The sequence below is a fragment of the Zosterops lateralis genome (assembly GCF_965231275.1).
Source record: "Zosterops lateralis genome assembly, chromosome: Z".
NCBI classification, from domain to species: domain Eukaryota; kingdom Metazoa; phylum Chordata; class Aves; order Passeriformes; family Zosteropidae; genus Zosterops; species Zosterops lateralis.
Window position 1 is genome coordinate 4,584,730 of NC_139800.1, and position 26,840 is coordinate 4,611,569.

The 26,840-nt window shown below is 37.7% G+C and overlaps 2 protein-coding genes across 2 annotated transcripts in view; one reads left to right on the plus strand and one right to left on the minus strand.

Moving 5' to 3' along the window:
* Positions 1 to 9,062, minus strand: part of MRPS27 (mitochondrial ribosomal protein S27) — a 42,299-nt gene extending 33,237 nt beyond the window's left edge. The window contains exons 1-3 of the mRNA XM_083882834.1: positions 9,022 to 9,062; positions 7,093 to 7,170; positions 1,536 to 1,606 (exon numbers count right to left, since the gene is read on the minus strand). Coding sequence (XP_083738960.1) covers positions 1,536 to 1,589 — 54 coding nt within the window. The 5' untranslated portion in view covers positions 1,590 to 1,606; positions 7,093 to 7,170; positions 9,022 to 9,062. The remainder of the gene's footprint in view (positions 1 to 1,535; positions 1,607 to 7,092; positions 7,171 to 9,021) is intronic.
* Positions 9,063 to 9,140: 78 nt separating this feature from the next.
* Positions 9,141 to 25,150, plus strand: PTCD2 (pentatricopeptide repeat domain 2; the record flags this gene model as incomplete). Its single annotated transcript, XM_083882833.1, is given in 12 exon segments — positions 9,141 to 9,176; positions 9,178 to 9,207; positions 9,209 to 9,329; positions 11,998 to 12,090; positions 14,366 to 14,495; positions 15,259 to 15,376; positions 17,112 to 17,190; positions 18,307 to 18,398; positions 21,065 to 21,178; positions 22,596 to 22,670; positions 23,424 to 23,537; positions 24,803 to 25,150. Coding segments are annotated over 12 exon segments (1,227 nt in total). The 3' UTR covers positions 25,028 to 25,150.
* Positions 25,151 to 26,840: the final 1,690 nt, after the last annotated feature.

Sequence of the window (26,840 nt, forward strand, 5' to 3'; positions counted from 1 at the left end):
TCACTTCCTTATATTTTTGCCACAATTTTTAGTGAGTCTTGATATGCCTTGTTGCTTTTTTCAAATAATATTCTTTTCCCTATAGGTTACCTATTCATACTACATATTTTGAAGCACAGAGACTGTAAATTTTGTACTTCACTGCACTTATAAATAACAGTAAGAAAAAAAATCACTCTCTCACACTGCAGAGAACAACTGTCCTCCCATTTACAATCATGTCTTCTTACAGAACTCCCAGTGCTATCAAATACTTAAATACAAGCCAAGTTTACAACCAGACTTTGTCTTATGGTAACATTGAATCCCATTTTCCTGTACATTTTACTAATATAAGCATGAAGGTGCTGGAACACTACAGCATCTTTATAATATAATACCTTTGGTTCAGAATAAACAAATATGTTCTCAAGGTCAGTAGTTCTCTTTACCCTAAGCCTAAATTAAAAACAATAATTTCAGCTGACTGGTATTTGGTGTCTCTCCCATTTCTTAATTCTCTTTGCATGCTGTATACACAGAGATCCCATCTTCTGAGCATGGCAATAGCATAGCTGTGTGCTTTACCTACATTTCAGAAAGTCATAACCTGATGTTAGCTCAAGGTATTGGAAAGTGGGGCTGCTTGACAACCTGAAAATGCCATTTTTCCAGGGAGGACAGCCCAAAGCAGGAAAGGAATAAATCTGATTCGTAAAAAGGAGAGGAACACCCATTTCTCTCATGGACACTGTCTCAGAAGCAATGGTCAAGAACACTTGGTCTGTGCCAATGCTTGCCTTGTAACTGAACAAAGCCTTCTGTGACTCCTCAGTCAGAGGTGCAAATTATCCCAATTAGTGATATTACTAATTAGGGATATTACTGAGATAACTCAGCTTCTCAGTATAATTTTGAAGACTGAAATTAGTTTGTTTTTCAAACAAATGGCATATTGTTTCTCCTTCTTCATTACAGTATTTCTGCTCCTCTTCCCCCTTTCCAGACTAACCCATCTAGAGGATGGAACTGGTTACTAATTCCAGTAAAAATAATGGCTTTGCTTAACCCACGTCAGCATTTATTCTGTCTCAGTCTGCTGCAATGACAGAGAGGTATAAAAGCAAAATATGTTCACCTCCACCTCACCCTAAAAGAAGCCTGGAACTGGAGGAAGAGGGACACTGCAGTGTACTAATTCAATGCATTCCCTCAGCATCCTGGGTTCTGACACAGTGCTGAGGAGGTTTTAAAGATCTCACAAAGACAGAAACCATAGGAAGGTAGGAAACAGATATCAGGGAAATACACAACCCAACAGAAGTAAGGCCCGATAAAAAAAATAATTCTGCTTTCAAAGACTCCATGGTCTGGGTACTAACTAACAACTACAAAGTACCAATAAAAGAGCTTTATGCAGCAATTTAATAATATAACAAGACATTTATGACCCCTGAACTTCTAACAGAAGTGGTATCATTTATTGCCTCTCAGTTCACTACACAAGCACTCCACAGTCACTTTTACCAGTTTATGATTGGGATTTATTTCCTTACCCGGGCTACTGTCAAAGAGCTGACAGGCAGTTTTCTTTCATAGGTTCTGTCCATTAAGTGGGCCAAGTCAGCTGGAGAAAGCAGAAAAAGCACGTGTTTAATCAACTGGCACAACAGGAAAATCTGCAGAGCTAGAACCATATAAGCTAGAACCCATGTCCATGAAATCAAATTCTGGGTTCTTAAGATACCATTTTAAAATTGTATGAAAAGAGTACTTTCAATTATTGTTGAACACTTTAACAGGAAGTAATACAGGAGAAAGTTCTTAACATGATGATTCTAACTTATTAGAAAAATACGGTAAAAAACCCTACTCTATAAAGTGCTAGATGAAATTAGTATAACTAACATAAGTCATCTCAAACAAAAAATATTAGCAGATGTCTTTAAAATTATCACTTGCTTTTAAGCCTAGCATATGCTGGACAGTGCTTTAGGCGTGGATTTTTATTTTACAGCAAAACAATGAGACACAGAAACATGTGGTACCATAGTGATAAACCTTACAGCCACAAACAGCAATTCAAAGAAATCCTGTTAATCAAATGGGGCACTGTGACAGTAACTAAGTAGCTTTACAGCATTCTGCTTCAGCAGTCGTGTAACGATATTAATCTGGCCATGCAGGAACTTAAACTTCTGACTGTCAAACAAGTAGCCAGCCATTGCATTTAATGAATTAATTGGAAGTTAAATTAATTTAATTTGGAGTTTTAGCTTTGTACTGCTCCTGGAAAATAAAGATTACTCACAAAGACTAAGCTGCTCAGCATATGCCTAATGTCATCTGTTTGACCATGAGCTGATGATAACAAATCTATAAACTTCAGAGACCTCAATCATACTCTTTATTGTTATTCTCCTCCATCCTGAGGACCAGAAATGTAACACATTCCCTCTGCAACATTTGGAACTGCTCCCTCCTTTGCAGCTATTACTCAGTGAGTCACTCTTTTGACACCTCTCACTAAGGCCCGCTGGCCATCCTTGGCAAGCTGCTGGCTTGGCTCATTTTACAATTAATTTTCCAAAAAGGTCAACCTGCCTCCACACCAGCCAGCGAAATGTGAAGTAAGCTGAAATTGCAGCACTACATCAGAACAGACTAACCCTCCTACTCTTGCAAAGCAGGAAACAGCACTGCATCAGTAACGTGCTCTGTCTCTGAGGGATGCTGACTTTAAAAACACCTGTACCACAGTGAACACTGGAGGGTACAGTTTTAACAAAACAAATTACATTCACTGCTACTCTGACTTATATGTAATCTGTCAAATTATAGCACATGGATGAAGTTTTCAGTAAAATTATTAAGAGACCTGACTTGGAATAAAACAGCTGACTCCTGGTCTCTACAATGCTGCTGTCTGCCACACAGCAGTATTCCTTGTTTACAAGGAATGTTTACCTCCTGAGGAGTTCTTCAAAACACAAAACAAGCATTTATCCTCTGGCTGAGGGAAGGCTAACTTTTCATGATCATGAAAGCAAAGAGAAATTTGTGGCAAAGTTAGTAAGGCCAATACCACCTCCTACAAAAGACAGCACAAGAGGCTGAGGTGATATGGGCTATCAAGGCCATACCATACAAGATAACCACCAAAACACAGATGCAAATTTTTAATGGTAAAGAAATTTATATGGGAATCCTTACAAAAAATGCCTGTAAGTACCTTTGACTCTGTATTACCCATCTCTAGAAGTCACAAAGGTCATGATGGAGCACATAGGTAAAGGCACAGGGAGCATTCCCAGCAGCACCAGAAGTTAGAAAGTAGGGATGCTGTGACAAAATCAGCTTATCCAGATCAAAGCACCAGGTAGGTCCTTGCCTAAATAAAGTCAACTGTCATCCACCATTCCTTATCTCCTTTTTGAGACAGCAGAAAAGAAGTTTTTGCTTCAAAACCTGGTATCTTTGATGATACAGCAACGTGGACCTGGGACTCAGAGGACATTTATCTATTCCAGAACTGGTTGTGTTATGCATCACCCTCCCGAAAGTAGAAGGAGATCCCTACAACCATTCTGGGCCACACTCAAGCCCTGAGCTTGGCATTTCTTTTGTCTGGGTGCTCATGAAGATGAAGAGCCCACTCTAGAAAACTGACTACTTAAGTAGAATTCAAACCAAATGGAGACAATGCCGTGAATACAAGATCACAAGGCTGTTAGTCATTATACAGCAGCATCCTCTGAGAGATTTCACACATAGAATTTTAATGACTGACCTTTATTGCTCTCTACAAAGCTGAAACTCTCCGTTAGGTCTACAGTATGGAAAGCACTTATCTATGAACTCCATACAACATTAAACATTTATCTATCATCTCCAGTGTAAGACAAACAACAAAATGAGGGCTACTTAAATCTAAAAGAATAGCAGAAAAATGAAGGTAATGGGAAATTTAGCCTTTTTTTCAGACAAGCTGCTGTTTCTGCAGTTGTAACTTTACAGGAATTAATTGCAATGAGTAATTATTTCCTAGCTTGTTTTCTGTGAAGAACACCTCAATCCAGACTTCTTCTTCTCAAATTCATAATTTGAAATAATTTTTGCAAATCAGGTTGGCTCCATAAGTTGCTATTCAAAAATCAAGATTAAAGTTTCTTCTTAGTTAAAGCATCCTGACAGCAGTACTAGAATGGAAGCATGTGAACGCCCAAGAATTGTTGGTGGGAAAACCTGAGTGCTTACATTGATATATAAACCAGACCAGTATTTTAATGCACAAACCAAAACTTTGTGTACATTTTGACAGATACATATTGCAAATCCTATTATCTGACTCATTAAAAACACCACTAGTCTATACAATCATACATGCAGCCTAAAAATACATCTCTACAAGATTAACTCCATAAATTTGATTTCCCTAAAAATATATTACTGCACATTCAAGAATTAACAAAATTAATGAAACAAACCATAAATATAAGCTTAGATCATTTAATTTCAGGCTGTGACTTGACAGAAGATTCTGTAACACTGGTATATGAGATATCACAGTCAATTTTATTTTCCTTTGTTCACAGAAACTCAACATCTTGTTGCCTGCAACAGGGTGTTTCAGGACAATGACTCAGAAAACACTGACCCTCACTTTCCAAATTAGTGGTTATGATTTCCAGTTTGGTGTCCTAGGAAATCATCCCAGTTTCAGTTTGATTCACAGTGTGCATCTATCCACAGAATGCAGCCACATCAACAAGTAGCACATTATCAATAAGTGGCACATTTGGCCACCATATAAAGTCACTTTTATTCTGCTTACACCCTTGTATTCTTAGAAGTGGCTCATTCAAGACAGAGTTCTGATCCAGTGGTGGGAAATGATGATACAACTGAGATTGTTTATCCTGGGATAAATCCTGTCCTGGGATTGACAGGCAGAGCTAATACCTTAATTCACAGGCTGACTGGTGCTTTATTTTAAAGACACAACTAAAATATAAAGGTATTTATATTTTAGGAAAGTATTTTGCCTTACAAATTTATTTGTTCCGCGTTTATCTCTATTTCCACATAACTGGAAAGAACAACAGCTTTGTGCTGAACAAGGCTTTGAATGGAAATTATTCATGTCTGTAAGGGCAGCACTGCCACCTGGTGTTGCAGATGAGCCAATTTAGGTACTGTGAATCAAAACCCAGAAATTTTCTCTCTCACCTGGATTCTCCCATCCCCTGGGATTCTGGTTTCCTTGATACTTCATTTTTAATGAGTGGAATAGAAATTACTTCTAAGCAGGTATCTTCCTACCAACAAGCAATTTTCAAATTCCAAACTAACACATTTTCAGTTCCTATCTTCTTGAACAAAAGCATTTTGGTGCACTTAACACAGTCTTGCTCCTTCCCATAATTTTTTTTCAGTAGTGAAGTTTGCTAAACTCATTCATACCTGGATTCTAAACTGAGGCTACAGAGAAGACAATCAAGCATGTCTTACATGGACGCAGTAAATGGGTTTGTGTCTGAGACAGCATATCATTGCAGCAGAGAAATGGAACTGACTTTAAAATCAAAAAACCCTTCTTTTTCCTTTAAAAGTATCCTCACAACACAGCTCTGAAACAACGTCTGAAACACACAAATAAAAGAGCATTTCCTCAACACAAGGAACTGACTCCAGCTATTATCACCAGTCAGTACAGACAAGACTGTATGTGCAGCCACACAATTGACAGCCACAGAGCAGACGTCTGCAGGGCTGTCTCCCCTCCGAAAATGCTAATACAGCTGACACCGTGTTAACTTGTTTTCTCTTTTCTGTGAACACAAAATGAAAATGCAAAGCAGTTCTTTGAAAATCGTGGAACAGACATCTGCTTTGGCTCAAGACCATCAGCAGAGGAGCAGCAAGAACTGTGCCTGCCAAGCAGTCACAGAAGGTCTTGCCAGGCCTGGAGAAAGCCAAACACGGATTGTACCAACACGAGCAAAGCGTTTTCCTCCGCTGTGGATTTCTGCTGGCTGTGACATTTGCCAAAATAAGAATCCATTTTCACCTGGAGGTGACTAGTTCAAATGCATCCCAGGGCACAAATCTTGTGGCTCCAGCCCAAAATACACTGCATGAGCAGTCCTACTGACAGCAAAGTGTAACAAGGCATTAACAGTCTCTGCAGGATCCAAGCTACAGACATGAGGACACACTGGCTGTTTCTCATCAGTACATGTTGACAATTCCCACCTAAATGCTCACAGGCAAATAAAAGAAACAAATTAGTGCATAAAAAACATCAGTCTGATCATTTTGTCTGTCCTCCTGCCTGACAAAAGCCCCTGAATTTCACCTGATGATTCTTCTTTCAGCCTCATAATTTGTGTTGCAAGTAACAACCACAGTTTAGGGGCCCAGTAATGAAAACACTCTGAATAAGGAGTCTCATAAAACACCTGTGGTACAAAATAAAAAAAAACCAACCCTATCTTTAGCATGGAAAAATGCTTTGCAAGGCATATATTTAATGTAGCCACCAAAAAGACAGTGAAATGTCATTTCAAATGTAATCTAGACAAGTAATTTAGCTATAAAATTTGCACAGGAGATACTGTTTAACATATAACTTCTTGAAAATAAAGGTTAGCTTCATTCCCCACCCTCTCCTAAACAAAATCTATAATTTAAGAAGAAACTGCAAAACCCTGAGGAAAATCTCCTCTTTAAAAAAATATCTTTTCATATTATTTTCTTGTAATACTTATAGAATAGCTTTTTTTTCCATGCTGCAGTACTGCTAAAACAACATCAATGAAGATATCAGTCACAGACAGTTATACACTTTGAATTTTGTGAAATAAAAAAATCAGCTTGTAGAAATTGAACATTAGGTAAACAGGAAAATTCTAACTTATTTCTGCACTATGGCTTTGAATACATATGACAAATTTTTAACATGTTCAGCACTTTTTGACATAGAAGGTCAGAGGCATATTGTTTCACACCCTTTTTTATTTTGAAGGATTTCAAAGATGGTAAGGTAACTAAAAATAAGCTCAAGCTGCAATTAATTAAACAAAGTGGAGACAAAAAACAAGCTTTTCTCACCCAGGTTATGCTCCTCTTTTTTTCTCTTTTCCCATTTTGAGTTATCCACATAGGCTGAGGAAAGAAGAGATCTCCGACCTAATGAAGAGAGAAATCACTGTGTAAGCTGGGTTGCTTATGCAGCTCTAAACAAACATTTTATTAGGTACCACTTTTTTCTGTCACATTTACCAAGTGGGGTGCATTAAACTGTCTTTATGTCAGTAGCTACTAACGTGAAAATTCAGACTCTTTATATTTGGATCAGCTATTACACTGTAATATTTAAAACTGAAAAGCTTTCCCCAAAAGTTTGTTTTTTTTCCAGCATGAAACAAGTATCTCCAAACCTAAACTCCGTATTTAAGAAAATAGCAAATTTGTAAAGGCAGAAAAAAACTTCAACAACAAAAGCAACTTCTTTGTGTAGACAAACCTTTTTCATCAAATGTCAGCAATTAGCTAAATGTAGTTTAAAAACATAAGCCAAAACACTCCAGCTCAACACACAAACAGGCTCTTCTGTTGTAGCTGAATGGTTATTATTTCCACCTATAAAGGTATGTCTCACTGAAAATACTTTCATTTTTATAATCTCCATTCCTCCATCTCCTATGGACTGCAGACTCACTGAAAAAAAATTTGGAAAGCTTTTTCCAAACATTCTTTGTACCACCAGAACTGCTCAAGAAGCTGTGCTAGCTTTTGAAACAAAACAGAAAATGCTTCAGCTGGAAGAATTTGTGTATCACTCATAAATTATGAGGTCTTGAAAATGCATGAGGAACACCTGGATAAAATTTCCTGGATGGAAGATACAGAAATACACACAGAAGGTTGCAGGAAGTGACATTATGAAATAAGAATATTTTTTAAATAGATAGTACAAAGCTACAGAGAAGTGTTAACAACTACTTCAAAGCCTTTATCTAAATCATTTGGAATGGGGTGTACAACTGAGAAATTACATTAGGCCAAAAAAAAAAAAAAATCTTTATCTAAATATCCACCTGCAAGCACTACAAGTTCCATTTTGGTTGTGAAATAATCTTTCCTTCTTATGATCCTCCTGACAGCCAATTATACCCCACACATCCAGCACTTAACGCCTCAGGAAGTTATTACCAAAAAGATCCAGAACACAGAATTCCGCAAAAATATGTGCAACACTTTACCAAACAGCCAGAAAATTAATAATAATAATTTTTAAATTTTTAAATGGTGGTTGGTGACGTTTCCTTTAGCAGTCTTTTTCCTTATGTTGATAAAAGAGGCACGCTAAAGACTGGGGAAGGGGGGGCGGGTTTCTGGTCTTTTATTGTCGGGGGTTTTTTTGTTCCCTTAGCATAAACACAAAGTCATTCATTCAGTCATTCATTCATTCATTCATTCATTCATTCTCGGCTAAGGAGGAGGGTTTCTCTGGGGGGTATTTTGGGGAGCACACACAGGCCCGGTGTGGGAGCACCGCACTGAGGGCGCACAGGCCGGGCCCGGGACACAGCACAGGGCTCGGCCAGGAAGGAAAGAGCAGCAGCCACCACACTGTACCCAACCTTACTGGGCTCAGTCCTTCCCCAAAGGTCATTTGGCTCTTCCCAAACATCAGCCTCGGTGCTGCTCCTGTCACCGCCGGTACCAGTTTTGCTGAACACGCGACGCTTTGGGGCCTCCAGCGCAATTCCGCGTGGCTTTCCCTAACCCAGGTCCTCCCTAACCCAGGCTTCCCCTCCCTAACCTTAAGGTTTTCCTCCTTAACCTAGGTCCTCCTACGATGTCGAGCTACGAACAGTCTCCTGCACTACACACCAGCCATTCTGACCTATCTCCAACTCCACACACACACACAGGCGCGCAAGAGGGAGAGGGAAAAACCGAGTGAAATCCCTATGAGGCAGCAGCACCCCGTCCCTGCTCAGGCTCCCCCTGCCCCGCCAGCCGCGCACCGACCTGGGGCCGCGCCGAGGGCGCTCCCGCCGCGGAGCACGGCCCGCCGGAGCCCGGGGGCGGCCATGGAGCCGAGGGCGCTCCCGCCGGAGAGCACGGCCCGCCGGAGCACGGGGGCGGCCATGGTGCCGGGGCCGGAGGAGGCGGGCGGTGGTAAACCGGGGAAAGGCTGCGAGCGCTCCGCCCCGCCGGGCCCGGCCGTGAGATGGCGGCGGTGCTGGCGGGCGGCTCCGGCCGGGCCGTGTGGGAGGCGGCGCGGCGCTCGGCGGTCCGCCCGCCCGCCACGGGAGGCTGGGGCTGTGCGCCCGCAGGTACCGCGGGTTGTGAGGAGCGGGTGGGTGGCTGGGATGGCTGGCACCAGGGAGCGGGGCTGACGGTGGGATGGGGAGGTAGCGGGGTACTACAGCTCCCGGCAGGCCCTGCTGTTGCTGCAAGCCATGTGCATGCCGGGAGTTGTAGTTCCTGCGCGGCTGCAGTGGGCAGGCCGAGCTGGCGCGGCAGAGTTTCCCCGCGGGGAGAGTCGGTGTCACGGAATCGGTGGAGCGATCACAGAATGGCCTGGGTTGGAAAAGACCCTAAATATCATCCGCTGCGAGCCCCCGTGCCGTGGGGACACCTTTCATAGACAACATTGCTCAGAGCCCCAGCCAACCTGGCCCTCCGCATGTCCAGGAGTGCTGGAGCCACACGGCTTCTCTGAGAAACTTATTCCACTGTCTCACCACCCTCCCAGTAAAGAATTTATTCGTTATATCTCACCTAAACCTCTTCTCTAATCAAAGCCTTTGACTCTAGTCCTGACACTACATGCCCTTGTGCATGTTCCATTCCAGCTGTCTTGTAGGCCCCGCTGAAAGGTGGAAATAAGATCCCACTGACCCCAGAGGTCAGTGTTAGTCAGCAAATCCCCTCCTTGCTGCTGTCAGGATATGACATTTGAAAAAAAAAACACAACAACAACAACAAAAAAAACCAAAACACACCACCAAGCAAAAAAACCCAAAACAAACAAACAAAACCAAAAAAACCCCAAAACAAAAAAACCCCAAAAAAACCCCAAAACAAAAACTAAACAAAACAAAACAAAAAAACCAACCCCCCCCAAAAAAGCCAAAACAAAACAAAAAAAAACCAAAAAAACCCCCCCAAAAAACCAAAGAAACAAAAAATAAGAAAAACAAAAACAAACAAACAAACAAACAACAACAACAACAACAACAAAAAAAAACCACACCAAAAAAAACCCACCAAACACAAACAAACACGCAAACCACAACCAAACAAATAAACCTGCAGCTGCATAAATGTGTATTTATTCTGGAGGATGACAGCCTTATCCAAACCCTAGGATAAGGAAAAAGAGGCTCATGGAAAATAGGTGTATGGCAGAGGACTCCCCAGCCTAATCCCTGGCTGGGCTCCTGGCCCGCTGTGCCAGCAGTGCTGAAGGTTTTGCTCAGGTTACATCTATATTACACCCCTCAGAGAATGGAGACCCCCTCTCTCTGAGTGATGCTCTGCCCTCCCCTCCAGGATCTGGCCATATAGAGGGTTGCAGTGTGCCTGACCCTAAGCAGCTTGGTTGGTTGAGTTCTCTGGGATAACCTGCGCCACCTGCACATGCCAGCTCTCATATCCATCTCTCTCCTTTTTCCTTGGTGGTCCCTTTGTTTTGTGTGACGCTGTAAGGTGTGAATTTAAGGAGGCGGTCCAATTCAGCAAGTTGAATTCAAGAAGGATAAAATTTTGCTGCCCTACTCTCTCTTTTGACACTGAGTGTCCTTGATGGTGTGCTGGTCCAATCCCAGGCACCAGCATGATTTCTGCACCAGCTTTGGAAAGGACAACAAGGATGGTCTTTCACTGCCAGACCAGCAGAGATCTGTGGGAAGGAAATGGCAGTGTAATACAGGTCAATTTCTTGCTGAATAAAATGTATTTGTTTACCCATTGGGACTGTTTCAATTAAATTTAATGGATAAATGTGCCATTTAATGGACTTTTTTTCTTCAGGTTTTATGAAGCGTGTCATTATCATGCTTCACTTGCTTAGAAGACAAATGTTTTTTATTTACATGGCCAGTTACGTTTTCCTAGGGATATGCAGGATGAGAATAAACAATCTAGCTCAGTACAATACTTGTTCCTGTCCTTTCACAATTCAAATAATCCTTTATAAGCCAAACTCCTAAAATATTAGATTGTAACAATGTAAGGTGTTTTTGTTACTCTCTGTTACAAAGTCAGTAGTTTGGAAATAAAAATCCTCTGGAGACCTGTTTTTGTGACAGCAAAATCTTGTCAATAGATTTTGCATGATGTTTTGAAGCAGCTTGCAACACAGTACAGTCAAAGTCAGCACCCAAAGTTAATTTTGACGTTCTAGGCTCAGGGACTGTCTTACCTCTGATGTCTGTACTGCAGCAGAACATTATTATTAGGTGTCCCAAGGGTTACTACAATCCAAATAATACACTTGGGGGTTTTTTTAAATTAAAAAAAACCAAGCTTTTTGTGTCTTCCTACTGCATTTGGAGCTTCCAGAATGATTCATTTTATAGTAGCAAGGACAGCACTTGTGGGGTAAGCAAGTTGTGCCACTAGTAAATTGTGGAAAACAAAGGAAAACAAGACAAATCTTTAGAAAAGTATAAAGAGGGGCCGGAATTTCGTGCAGAATCTTCTGGTACCTTGGCTTAGTGAAGAGGAATGAAGCCTCTTGTTTTTCTTTTGCATATCCAAAGAAAATGGATCCTTCTTCATCCTTGTACACATAAGCTCTGGAAAGCTGTGACATATTATTTGGGTTCTTTTGTCAGCAAAGTGAGTACCTGCAGTTTTTGCAATTTGTTTTTTTGGTGTCATATCCCAGTGGTCTGGCATCACACTGTTACAGGAATTCATACATGTCAGATTCCGTGCAATTAAATCATACAATGTAGCATAAAACTCAATCTTCCTCTTTTTTTCTTATGGCAGGGAAGAGGTATCTGCTGACAGAAGAAGATATAAAGTTACAGGAATTTCAGCAGATGAAAGTGGCAATTAGAAATGAGCTTCATGGCAGCAAAGGTATACATACATTTATTTTATAATCACCACTTTAGCATGAGTCTAAGGAAACAAAGTCATGATAATATGACACCAATTGACCTAATTTAAAGAAACAAGTTGTGTCTTCCTCTTGCACATATTTTGTACTTAACATTATTGGATATCTGGGGCTTTGTAGAATGAAATGTAGTATTAGTTATGCTGTGTTGAGAATGTGTGTTGAGAAGCTTTAATGTATAAAAGGTGTTTACATAAATGACTGAAATGTTTGTGCCCTCACTTTTCCAACTTTGTTAGATAGTCTAATTAAAAAAACCTGTTTCATTCTACAAATCTTGATTCAAGTATAATATCATCCCAGAAAGTTAATACAAAGCTACATAGTTACCTTACTATCCAGAAAAAGGCTTTCAAAGGATTTTTTTTAATTGCTCCCCAAATTTTGTTATCATATTTTTTAGATTTTTTTTTTGCCTAATGTGAGTTCTCAGTTGTACACCCCTTTTCAAATGATATATGCTACTCAAAACATGAAAATTCATCTTTTCCAAATTGATGTAGGAGCAGGATCAGTGGATTTTTTCTGATTTTGTCATGCTATTTAAAATGTATACCAATTCCTTTCTTTAAGAAACATAAATATAGATATAAATATAAGTATAAATCTGCCCTTATTATTTAAGCAAAGCAAAGTAAAACTCCTAGTTTATCATGCTTGGCTGTGCTAGTGATACAATTTGACAACTGTTCCAAAGGTTGTAGTTAATTTGAAGGCAAGAAGGGACAAATAATCAGATCTAGCTTTATATAAACCATTCTTCTGGGACAGAGAGGGAAGTAAAATCATCCTGATGTTTTTTCTATATTAAGTAGAATTTAAGTTGTGCAGTTGTAGGTCATAATATTGTTATGTTTTGCTGGGATAATGATATACTCAAATCGGAGTTTATTCATCCTGAACTTGAGAAACGTTGCTGTGGGTCAATCATTCCTACTAAAGCAGGTTAATAGGAGGCAAATATTGTGCATAGGTCACAGTTGACCTTCTGGTTTTGTGCAAACTATATCCTTTGAAAACTAGTAAAAAACATTGTTCCAAGCACCTATTTATCTGTATGTGTGCACTGTTTCTGGATTGGGTGTTTAATATTATGCTTGAAAGGAGAAAAGGAGTAATTATGGCTAGTAGTAAATTTGATTTAGAAACTTTAGGGAAAAGCAGTAATAACTGTTATACAGAATATAAAAATAGCTGTTATTTGTTGTTGTTGTTGTTATAAGGCAAATATTAACTACAATTATTTTACAGTAGCAATAGTTGTACTATTAGCTGCAGCAGTTATACAATTAGTTAGAATAATGTAAATACAGGTCAGATCCCAAATATTTTTGAAATTTCTGCACACTTTGAACACATCACATCCATAGAATATGCACACTTGTACATATGCATTTGTCTGGCTTCACAGGCTTCAATTCTGTACCTCAGCCTTGAGTAAGGACTTGTATTTGCATGTTGCAACAGATTTGTATTAAGTAACTATATATATTGTTCTCTGAGGTGCCTACTTTGCACCTCTTGTGGTCTTGGGAAGAGCAGTGACCCAGTAACTGCTACAGAAAAGTTAATTTTTTTTTTTAATTGCCCAAGATGGTGTCAGCACCATGAGAGGAATGGAGCTGCCAGGTAATATATGTGATTTTAATCTTGTGTATATCTGAGTCAGAGGCTTGAAATTGCCAGCTGAAGGACAAGTCTTTGCGCTTGCTTTGTCATAGGAAAATGTGCTGGCTAGAGAACCCTCTCTTTTGGAGCAGAAGGGCAGCAACTCCAAGTTTATGCCCATTTAAAGAAATAGATTATGTAGGAAAGTCTTTATGTGTTCACCAGCTGTGAAGAAATTTAAGCTTCCTATATGAACAGTATTGAGTAGAAATTCTTATGGTCATTTGAATGCTGAGTGGAAATGGTTTTGTGTGCTTGCTTGCTTTTTAGAAGAACACGAAATTGACAAAACTTTGTTCCCTGTTAAAACTTTTCCATTGCCTGATATGCTCCATAACATATATAGTGAAATTAAGTTCACAGTAAGCATCTCCTTGGTTTTCTAAGCCTGACATGACTTCATGGGGACACATTGGCATGCTTGTCTGTTAGAAGTTTTATGCAGTTTTTCTTGGTGAAAAAAACTAAGAGTTTTGCTTCATTGACTCTCCGTGTTTCAGGTAGCAGGTATTAAATTCAGGTAATGGAATGGCCTATAGACTGCTGCTGTATGTGTTTTGTTTTCAGATCAATATTTTAAAAATATTAAAGAAAAACTAAGGAAAAATGGAATAATTTTCAGAAATGAATTAAAAAATTTGCTGCATTTATGTCAGACTTCATCTGATGTGGAACTAGCCAGAGAAGTGATTTACAGGTATTTTTAACAATCCAGGTAACAGTCTTTTCTGTCTTTATCTTTTTGCTTTTATTAGATCATGCCAGATTATATCTGCAGTTGAAGTCTTGCCCTAATTCAGCTGCAATATGTATAGTTAATCCCTTGATTTAAGGCTGCATTTTTATTTAAATACTTTGGATCTTCCAACCTTTTAGAGACTCTCAGGTCAAAGGAGAGTTAAGCTGTGGGAGCAAAGTGGGTGTCCTATGGTGTGGTGAACCAGAGAGAAAAAATATCCCACAGCTGAGGGGCTGAGGTGTTTTGGGGCATTCCAGCCAAGACATGCCTGGTTATAAACTGGCCTGCAACCAGGTTTTGTGAATGAAAGCTTTCCCAGTAAATACAATATAGGCATTATACACAATCTTTATCTTTTTGTTGAGGTATTTTAGCAGGTACTGCTGCTAAAATAAACTGCTGCAACTTCCTTTGCTGTTGTTCCATGAATAGAAGATAAAGTAGCTCTGAATTTTCAAGGCAGACACCCATTTTATTATTTATCCAATGAAAGTTACTTTATTGGTAATAAAAGAAAATATTTATTACCAGTTAATCTATTTGTTTGATCAAAATAATAATTTTCCTTAAAATTAATTTCCTGTTAGCTACATATCTTTGGCTGGTGTAGCTGGGAAAATGTGCCTCTGTCATTGCACCTGCAGATTTTGCTATTTAAAGCTGTTCTCCCTTGGCAAATTCCATGCCTTGTGTGTGATTAATTCCTTAATCTTTCCCGTAGGTACCATGAACAGAATGGAATCAGAGCCTTACACAATTTTAAATTTGGGCCACTTTTTATGAGGCTGTGTTATGAGCTAGACCTTGAAAGACCAGCAGTAGAACTTATCAAAGATCAGGTAATTACCCTATATGTGTGTGTGTGTATATATATATATATATATATATATATATATATATATATAAATAATATATAAATATTATATATATATTTAATATATAATTAAAATACTGTTCTTATTGTTAGTCAAATATGAGTAATGGTATGCTACACATGAGCCTTGCATGAGCTGATAGACTTGAAGGTGTGTTGCAGTAACAAAGTTGTCTATGACATTATTGCAGGTGTGCAGATTAAATGGGTTTTATTTTAATACAGTAATTAAAAGGAAATTAAATATTTGTTCGATTAGTAGCTTCATTTTATTTCTGTATGATTGCATCATTTGAATAAAAATTGAATAAAAAGTATTAGTGAAAGAATAATTACTTAAATGAATATAGCTGGTGCATGTTTTCTTGCATCCTGTGTTGCACTAAATCCTTCTTTGAAGTGAACACTCTTGAGTTTTTCTGCAGTAATCCTCTGAAATTCCTTGGATTCCTTGCACCAACAGTTTCACCTTGTTGCTCTGTACTTCAGTCTCTCTCTGAACCCTGTAGAGGTGATATGATACTCATCAGCTCGGAAACCTTGGCCATTTTAACACTGAAGAAACTGAAGGACTTGTTTCTGAATGTCTCTAAAATTATGTGTGCACTATTATGGCAAAATAATAATCAGGTCCAGTGTGAGCAATAATGTACTTCAAAAATCTCTGGCAGACACCAAAAATCTTGCTGATATTAATTCATTTAAGGCATGAGATATGTCTAGCCAGAAATGGGAGACGTCTTGCTACTATTCTTAAGTTAGGCATGTGTAAGAAAGAGTAGTTTCTATTGTAGTTTCTGTTTCAGGGTTTTTTTTTTTAATTTGGATCTGCATCATTAAGACAGGAACTGCTGTACTTTTAGTATATGTTGGATAAGATACAGTAACATTTCGCCAGATTCAGCTGCAGAAACTCAATACCTCATATTTTATTTGTATATTCCCAATACACAGTGTGTTTGAAGTGAAACATAAAATTTAATTTCTCTCTCTTACCATCATCACTCAAGCTCTTGTGCTGATCATTTGATATTGTGATTAGCAAAAAATTCATTCAATTTCATGGTGGTGGTGACATTGTTTTACACTACAACGACACAGACTTCAATATTCAGAAGGCTGAAAATTACTTTTTTATTTTTAGGATGTGTCTTTCTTTTATATTATTTTACACATTTGATTGATGAAAGAAAGGCAAACTTCTTCAATCACATTGGTCAGACTAGACGGATATCAAGAAGAATTCTCTCCTAGGAAAAGGAATGAATAACATAGTACAGTTACAAAAACGTTTCTCCTGTTTACAGAAAATTCCCTGGGAAAAGAATTTCAGAAAACTAAAACACCTCAGGCATGGAACCAGGGCTACAGTGGTAGTGCTTTACCCCAAATATATTGTTCATCAGCTGCAAGTTATCACTGACTTCTGCTTCCATTGACTTAGAGGTCATTAATAAAAAAATTATAGTGGGACTCTTCTGGGAAATTTCTGTTTAATTTTAATGAATTTTTGACCACAAAGAGTCACTGGTATTTTAGATGTCATTTGACAGAAACAGACAGTCAGGGAACCCAGAGAGTTAAATGCTGAATTTGTAAAAATTAGATTTATTCCAATAGGACAACCTGCTAAATGCTGTGCGCAGTAAGACTCTTCACTGTCCTGACTTTTTTTATTGCTTGTTCTATTTCCTCTCCAGAATTTGCATGGTTTTTTCTCAGACAGTACATCATTCCATATTTTGATGACTATGTTGTTTAAAAAGGGCCATTTTGAAAGTAAGTATTGTATTTCCTAAGGCAAATTAATTTTGGGGAGGCTGCTTCTCACTGTAAGTGGGATGTGTGTATGTGTGTGTGTGTGTATATATATATTTGCTCATTGGCTGTGGTTTTAGATGGCCAAACATCATATAAATAATTGTAGATATGAATGAGTTGCACTGTAGTGTGTAATAAAAATGGAAGGGTCTCTTTGTTTCATACTTCCCACAGAATTTTTACCATTCAAGTTCCACAAAACTGTTGTTATCCAAGAGAGCTTTTTCCCTCAACCCTCTTCATTAAAGTGTTACTTTTCTTTGCTTGGTATTTTCCCATAGCATTTTTTTAATTCTCTATTCAAAATCTGGTTTATGTGAGCTTTGGAATGTTAATTTCCTCAACAGTCTTTTTCTCCATTCTTTGTTTGTGTCAGAGCAAGGAAGAGTATCTCTTTTCCAAAACCAGACTATATTCTTCTCTTGGTTTGTCTTACTTGTGTCCTTACATAGAGTGGCTACTGCAATGCAGAAGTCCAGCACTTCAAATCAGTTTGGCCCTTTGTGAAGACAAGGAGAAATCATCTGACCTAACTTAAAAGAATTTCCATGAGAAAACCTTAAAGCTTTTCAAGAAAATGCTTTTATTTGATATTTGTTAAACACATAATAGCTGGTCTCTTAATATCTGTAAAATTTAAGTCCAGCAGTTGTCCTGAAAGTTGAGACTGAGCCACTGTAAAAGAAACCTAAATGCAGCATTGTGGAATGGACCATGTGAGTTAATGAGGAGATGTAGTTTGCCTACAGTGGTGGAAACTTTCTGGCCAGTTAGGAACAATGAGGATGGCTTTGTCAAGTATTTAGAATTTAGTTTTAGATTTTCATATTAAAAATAATTGAAGAATAAGTCCATGTGCTGGTGTAAACTGAAAACCTCCTTGCTAAGTTGAAAGAGATCCAAATGACCTTGCGTTAAACTTTTTGAATTTTTCAAATAACAGATTTCAGTTTACATTCATATTTTAAAATAAACTGGTTGAACTCATACCTTATTGAATTGTTTCTTCTTTTCAGTTATGAGAGGTACAGCCTTAAATTTATTAAGTGAGTAACACTAATATATTTTTGATAGGTGCCTTGGAAGTTCTGGTAGAAATGAAAAAACAAGGGATACCTTTCAACAAAGAAACCTATCTACTTGCAGTTGCAATATGCTATAAGTTGGTAAGTATTATGAATGAAAAAGTGTTTGAAATGCTTTCTCTATCTCTTCCTTTTTTTTGGATTTTAAATTTTGGATTTTGTTTGGGTTTCCATATTTTCCTTGTCATGATTTTGTATCTAGTGCAAGTACTTTAAACTTGTAAGTCCTAAGGTGCTTAACTGTACTTGATATCATGCACATACATCTTTTCCCATACAAACTAATGTCACAAAGCAAATCTCTAAAAAGTTGCATGGACATAAGCATTAAGGAACAAATTTAGTACAGCCTTTGGTTACATTGGAGTATTCTTTCTCTGTGCCGTTTGCATCTCTTCAGACAATACTCTGCTTCAGCCTCAGTATTGATTTTATAGTCTCGTTTCCTTAAGGCATATTCATGATATGTTCTCTTTGCCAGACATCCCCCATCCATTTCTCCCCTCACCCTACAAGGAGTCTTGAACCATTGCTGTAATTGTACACAAATTTGACAAAGAGTGGAGTTGTAATCTGTTCCCTACATGCCTGATGGAAATGGACAGCTGAATGGAGAGAGGAAACATAAAAGAATGCCTTTAGATAAACAAGAAGCTCCTTCAGCTTACCTGTATGTTTAGCTCAAAGAAAAGGGGCATGAGCATGGTAAGGAACTAGAATACATCAGTTCTATGAGTATTTTCTTAGAACTATTTCCCTTTCATAGCAAACTGAGATCACAGAACGTTTTTATTTTGATCTTCCTCTCCAGATCTGAGTCAGTTCTGCAGTTTGAAATTTTAATGTGAACCTTTCCCAAACTCATTTCAAAACTCTTCTTCCATTTCCTCATCTTTTATAAAGACACTAACTGGGGAAAAAATATACCACTAGACTAAACTTCCTCAGGTTTCTCAGTTAACCATACAATGAAAGTGAGTGCATATGTGATAACCAGGAGTTAGCCTAAAATGGTACCTCAGCAGTAATTGATGTGGTTTTTCCGAAATTCTCAGTTGTAATGAATTAAGTTGCCTTTAGGTCTGCTGTAGCTTCTTTCCTAAAATCTTTACAAGTTTTTTTAACATGGCCTGCAGTTAGAACACAGGGATCTAAGGCGTGTGCAACAGGAATAGGTTCCCTACTTGTGGCCCTACATATGTTTTCAATAAATAATCCAGTCCATTACTACTGTTGATAAAAAGAGACGGGGAGATGATTCTACACTGTCACCTGGTTGGATTGAATAATCACAATAAATTTGTGGGGCTTTTTCACTAAGATAAAATACTATCCATGGGGGAATAAGCTGTAGTAACCCTTTATGCACTAAAGAGGATTAGGTGAAGCTCTTTTAAAAGCTTAATCTGTTGACTCATCTCTTAGGAGGAGGAGAAAACATGAATCTCAAGCTTGCTTTTTCTCATGATGCAAGATAAGACATGTCAGAAAAAAATCTTGAGGTATCTTCAAGATGCAGTACTCAAATAATAGAAATAATGGTACTGGCAACATTAAAAGTTTGCTGGATTTTTACCATTCTTGGTTTCTTTTGAATGACCTTGCCAGAGACCAGTACAGAAAAATGTACAAGGCTTAAAGCTCAGATTATTTCCAGTGGATAAACAAAGGAATTAATGTTTAATCTTTGCACAGAGGTATTTTTGAGGTCAACTCTAAAACACTTCTGGGATGGTTTAAGTCACTGTAAGGCACTGCCATACTCTGAGGTAACAGATGGTCTTTTAGTGCAGGAAAGAGCAATAGGTCTTTTGATGATAAAGTATTTATGTAATAATAATCAATCTTCTGGTGGTCAAAGTGTTTCTAAATTTTCAAGGAACATATTTTAAACCATATTTTGCAGGAATGACACTTTGAGTACTAGGAACAGAAATCAGCACCAAATCTGAGGACTCTTATCCATATTGGTGGTACCAATTATTACAAAACCTTCCTCCTATCAGCTTTTAGTTTGACAGATACTATTTTGTTTGGAGTCCAGTCAGTTCCACTTGTAATTTCCAGTGTTAGCATTGTTTTGGAGAGTTGATAGTTTGAGGAGAGTTGAGAGTTTGAGTTGAGGTAGCACACAGCTAAATTCATTGCCTTTTACTATTGCCTGTTGAAAATTCCCAAATGGCTGAATTTTCAAATTCACATGTACACAGATTTCTTTAGTGGAATGGTACTTAATAGCTCAAAGCTTAGAAAATGTTGATTTTCAGTAACTATTTAAAGTAGCTTTTAGAATAAAGTAACAACAAAAATTAATCTTCCTTCCTGATTTAGAAATTATTTGAAAGTAAAAATGAAAATGTCTCTTTGTTTAGTATGCTGCTGGGGCTGTTTTATCTGTTGCAGAAGCCCAAGTGTAGTTACGGCAAGGTGTAGTTGTTAAAATAATAGTTAAATAAGTTATTTATATATATATATAAATATATAATTACATATATATATATATTACATATATATATATAGTTAAATAGGTTATTTTTACCCTCCTGTGACATCTGTCACTTTGAATATCGTATTTTGATGTTGTGTTTCTCAAAAAGTGCTGCTTGCTTGGGTTCAGATACATACTGCCTTTGTGACTGTGCAATATGTTGATTTCTGAATACCTTCTGAATATGATTACAGGTGCTTATAGTCCTTTCAGGTAACCAGAATAACAAACACCAACTTTCTCTGATATTTCCATGCAGGGAAACCCAGAGTCTTCCAAAATCTCTGCGAGGCTGCTTGAGGAGGCACAGCTGAAAGGGGACACGTTACCTCTGCGAGCCTACTGCTTTGCAATGGCAACTGCTCTCAAGCAGGTACAGTCTCCTTGTTTCTGGTTGTGCCTGGGTCTCTGTAGAGAGAAAAATACTCTCCAGTTTTGTTGTAGACAGATAGTGAAAGGAAGCTAATATGGAGAAAGCGTAACTGTGTAATAGCTTCAAATATTGGAACTTTTGGGCTCCTGAAACAGACATTGTAGACAATGCTTACTCAAATTGAATATAGACGTTTCTGAATCTAAATATATGTCTAGACCCTAATGCACAAGTATTTTGTGACAGAATATGAAAAATTTATAGACTTAGGCCAACAGGTTAGGTGTCACCATGGATCTAGTCCTCTGGGTACTGCTATTTAGTGGTAATTTCCTTTAAATAGAGTTAAAATGATAATTTAAAGTATTTGCACAATCATTTCTTTTGAATGTTTGTCTTGGGAGGCAGACCCAAAGGCTTTGATGTGTATTTCCCTACTGCCAAGGAGGTAGACTTTCTCCACAGCATGTTTATGCCTGGGGAGGTTTTGCTATACCTCATATGCCTAAGAACTGATATGAAGAGGCTCTCAGGCAGCACAGGGTGAAAAATGGAGCAGGAGAATAACTGCTAGGAAATTCTAAAGTTTGGAATGAAGTTTGGATTTCCCCTGCCATTAATTTGTGTATGCAGGTTGGATATGTCCTGAACCTTCTCTGTTCCATGTTAAAACAGAGGTCAGAGATGCTGGAAGTGCTATAAATTTGATCTTACTCACAAATTTAACTTAATGGAGTAGAATTGTTAAATGTTTCTATGCACTCTGTGGTCTTTTTTGCTTTGTCTCTGTGAATGGAGAGACTGAAAAATAGCATCACTGAAATAAATTTATTCAGTGTACAATGGCATAAAATTCTTGTTTTGCAAATGGAATAATGCTCCACATTACTGAATGAATTAAGCTGAATGAATTTTGACAGCACTTATTGCTGTAAGTAAGATGTTTCCTGATCCTAAGTAACATTGCTTGGTCTAGTAAATGTCAGTGTAACATTTACTGTCTATACAAATCAATTGATGACATAGATACAGTGCTGTAAATGTACATGTCCAAAAGGTTAGAAGGTCTGGGCAGGGTAAATATACAGAATAACATATGCTGCACTTCATTACTCTGAACTGAGCTTGTGTGTAAACCTTCCATCTTTTAGGTGATCTCATGCTTAATGGTGGTTACATGTGACAGACACACAAAGAATAATAAAGAGCCAGATGACATGGGAACTCCAGCATGGGGTATTCTCTTTGGAATAGGAAAAGCTGGGTGCTGTTTGGTGTCTGTGGGTCTTGGTAAAGAGGTTCTAGATGCTGCTCTGTGATTTATTGAAAAGTTGTGAAGGACTGTTGTTTTTCTTTTGTTGTGCAAGTTTTTGACACATCTATGACTATTTATTTATTATTTATGATTCCTTCCCAGAACGATGTAGCACAAGCCAAATTTTATTGTTCCCAGATAATGAGAACAGAGAACAAACTATACAATAATCTTAAAGTAAGTATGCTTGCCTTGTATTAAAATCTTGCAGAGTATGCTACACTGGCCAATAAACCCCCAAGTGCAAAGTAACAGAAGACCAGCCTCTTACTAGCACAGGCATGTGTTGGTAGTGTTGCTGAGCTTGTTTGTGAGTCAACATACAATTTCTTTTCATTGGAGAAATTACATTCTGAACTCAATCTCCACTCACTTTTTAAAATTACTTCCTACCATAGGTGGGAATGTACATCCTACATCTGTGAGCATGGACTCATGAACAATTTCTTGTTATGATTTTTGCTTTCTAGTTCCAAAAGATTTTTAAAAAACTCAGCTTTGAGTAAATGCTCTGTCCACTTCAGGCCTCCTTCAGCCCTACAAACTGTATCCACATGTGTACATACAGCAGTTTTTTTTCTTTAGTTATGCAGTCTACAATCTGAAAGAAAGTCTGTATGTGCCATGTAAGTGACCTCTGAACTATGATTAAAAACCATTTTATTCAAGAGCATGTAGTGGAGCTCCATCAGAGGAGCTCTACCTCTAGCCTCACCCTTCATTTCCAAGTCCCAGCTGGTAAAAAACCCTAAATATTTAAGGAAATTGATTATTCCATCTCTTTCTTTGCAATGGATGGATTTCTCAGTGCACCATCTGGAAATGTATTTTGCCCTGCTTTGCTTCATGTCTTACTTCAGCACTTTCATAAAAATTTGCATTCTTATGATATGTACTATTTGTGTGGTGTGTTTTTATTTTATTTTCAAGGTCCTTGTCCAGCTCAGATCTGGTTTGCTAAATGAAGTAATAAATACATTAGAGGCAGCAGTGGAAGTAGATACTCCTCCCTTTGTGAAAAGAACTGAGTTTTCTGAGCAGGTGGTAAGTACACAGTGATGAGAGAATGTTTGTGGTACTTCCTCTACTCTTGGATAAAACACTTAGCTGTTCTCTTCATTTTTTTATTGTGAATGTTGCTTCTAGAAGCTCTTACTTCATCTGAATGTAGATTACACTTTCCCTAGTGGCATTAAATGATTTAATCCCTGGCCTCCTGTGCTGTTTTCATTTCATATGAAATGAGAATGAAGTTTCTGGCAACAGCAATACTGTTAGTTAAAAATATATGAAAGACCTATGATGCCATACAGGAAAGTGTGATATGGGAAATTATAGGTTTTGGTATTGAACTATATTTTGCTGTGAAAACTGTTTTTTACAGTCTTGAACAATAGGAAGACTTCCTTCAGAGCACATATGTGGCCCTTCTCAGTTTGTCAGCATTGCTGCTGCTTTTCTTGAAGTTTATTTAGTATATTCATTTTGGGTGTGCGAATAGAATAGGACATTTAAAACTGTGTAAATAATTAAATATTTAGTCTTTCACTGCTGCCTATTAAACAAAACTAACAACTAATATGCAAAATAATAAATACTAGGAGAAGGGGAGGGCCAACCTTTCAAAACATAGCCCATATATATTAACTGCTGTATTGAAAAGAGATTCTTTATGCAGCATTTCATTTTATAAAGTCATTGCAATAAATGTTGCATGCATTAGTGTTGTATTTTGACTTCGTTTGGGAAATTTTTAGCTGCCAAAAGAAGACTAAGCATAAATCCTAACTGTCCCCTTCCACAGAAGTTTATTGATAATAGTATTTTTAAAGGATTTACTTAACACTTAAGCTCATACTCTTGAGTATGGCAAACACAACTTCTCAGTCTTCTATAGTCTGAATTTTATGGATTTTTACTGTACTGTGCATTTATGAAGATACATAATAATAATTAGAATTGTGCTGATCTGGAAAGTAGATTCCAGGAAGCAATTATGTTGCCTGAATTTAAATAGAAACTAATTGTGTTTGTCTGTACTAGGACTGGAAATAGGATTGTACAACTTCAAGGAAGTTTTAAATCTAATAAAATCTCTTTAGTAGATAACCAGTGCCTTTCCACCATTTTGTGGTGATGCATAATGTACTCTTCATAAAATCCTCATTTTATGAGTCATTGCCTTAGCTGCCTATCTTACACTGTGCACTTTTTTTTTTTACTATGAGTTACTGCTTTTCTTCAGTGTGACGATAGAATGAGAACTCCACTTGCTGAACTGTAACAATCTGTCATTTTCTCTTCCTTAGCTGGCTACAGTCAGGGAAAAGATGGAAGAGAACCCTGACCTTTCTGTCAAATTAGGGGATATTTATACAAAACTACAAGCTTCAGGACGGATAACCATGTGCACACTGGAGGACATGCTTTTCCAGATTCCTAGTTCAAAGAAGATCACTGCAAAGCTTTTAAATCAGAAACAATTGGGCTATCAAGGTGCCAATCCACTTTGGTCAAATCTGTTGTTAAAATAGTTCAGTATTTGATGCCAAACTGAGCTGCTCATAGCATCTCTTATAAGGTTCAAATAAAATGTCTTTTCCCTTTGTACACAGTGAGTGGTTTTAAGTTGTTCATATTAAATTTCATTTTAAATATAGATCATGTCACTTCTGTTTTTCAATTTTGACCCTAAAAACAAGCTGCAACAGTGGGTATTTGTGTGTTACTCAGAAATGGGAGTGATAGAAAGGTTTGACTCTTTCCTTAGGCTCTCGTATCGGGATTTTCCTATGCTAAATATTCTGGAAGTGAATGGGTGGAAGTGAGCAAAGTGGTGTGAACATCTGACCTGACTTCTGTGATTCATGAGAAGAAAATTTGGTCTTCATCAGATGTCATGTTCTGACTGAAAGGACAGAGGCAGGCAGGAGTCCAGAAAAAAGAACATGAAAGTGCTTGAACTATTATTTCAGGGTCTGTAGATCTCAAGAGAATCAGGGGGAAGCAATCATCTTTTGTTCACTTTAATATATTTTTCTTCTAAAGAAAGATATTAGTAATTTTTTCATATCAGCTGGGATCATGGAAATGCCATGGGAATTAGCATGGAAACCAAGTGCTTGCTTTCTCCCTTGAAGGAGATTCCTGAACAAAAGTCACTCTCAGAGTGAGTGACTTCACAAATTGCTTCCTTCTAATTTTCTGATACTAAGATTCCTAAGATAAGCCAATCTTGATGCAAATTTGCTACTGAGTTATAAAAAGTTTTTAGAGTAATTATGATCACATTATTAGCTATAATTACACCATCTGCATAGTTTACCCTATTTTTTGATTGAAGAAAAAGTACAAAGGTGATTGATTTTGTCCAGCTTTAATGACTCCTACAACAAATGTGCTTTGACTCTAGCAATAAAAAGCTGGTTTTGTCTGTGAATGCTGTATACCCAAAAATTGGAACTCACTTGGAATAGAAGGAATTGGAAACAGATATACCTTGACTAGCATTTGTGTGCCTTTGGGTGCCTTTGCATGTGAAATAATGAACTTGGTAAGAGAACTTGGTGGCCTTGTGAGCACAAGACAAGGTGGAACTCAGCTGGTACTTATCTCTCCTCTCCCTTCTGGTTAGTTATTTTGTCTCTGCTCCCCTCAAGCAAATGTCAGAAGAACTCAGCATATATTTTCTGTGAATAAATATCTGCATCTATATCAATGAAGCCAGTGAGACACCAAAGAAACAAGAACCCGTCCATGCTTCAAAATAAATGTGGCTGCAGGCAATGGATGTTTCCTCCTGAAGCTCTAACTCTGTAATTTATTTATTTTGTCACATTGTGTCCTGTTGGTATTTATGTACAAAAACTGTTACAAAGTAGATGGGATTTCGAGCAAGTGAAGAATAATTTGAAGCGTATATCACATTTCTATGAATCATGTGTACCCTTTTTATGATTGGTGGCATAGACTGAAGTACTACATGCATTAATCTAAGAACACAGCTATTGCTTTTTCTCTAATATTGTGTAGTATGTAATTCCACACATAATTTTCTCTTCATTGAAAATTCTTTCAACATTTCCAATACTATGTGCACCCTTGAGAAATTCACAATCTTTTCTCCATGAATAAATTTGGTACAAGATTTGTGAAGGCTGCTTGCAGTGTGGCAAGAATTAGTGGCAAAAAAATTAAAGGAATTAATTAGTATTCAGTTTACTCTGTTTGTATGGATAGGAAAACCACCTGGTGTTGTCCAGTACAATCAGGACAACTGTTTGGTGTTAAAAGGGTATAAATGCCATATTTTTAAAGGCCATCAAAGACAGTTTGACCTTACATTTA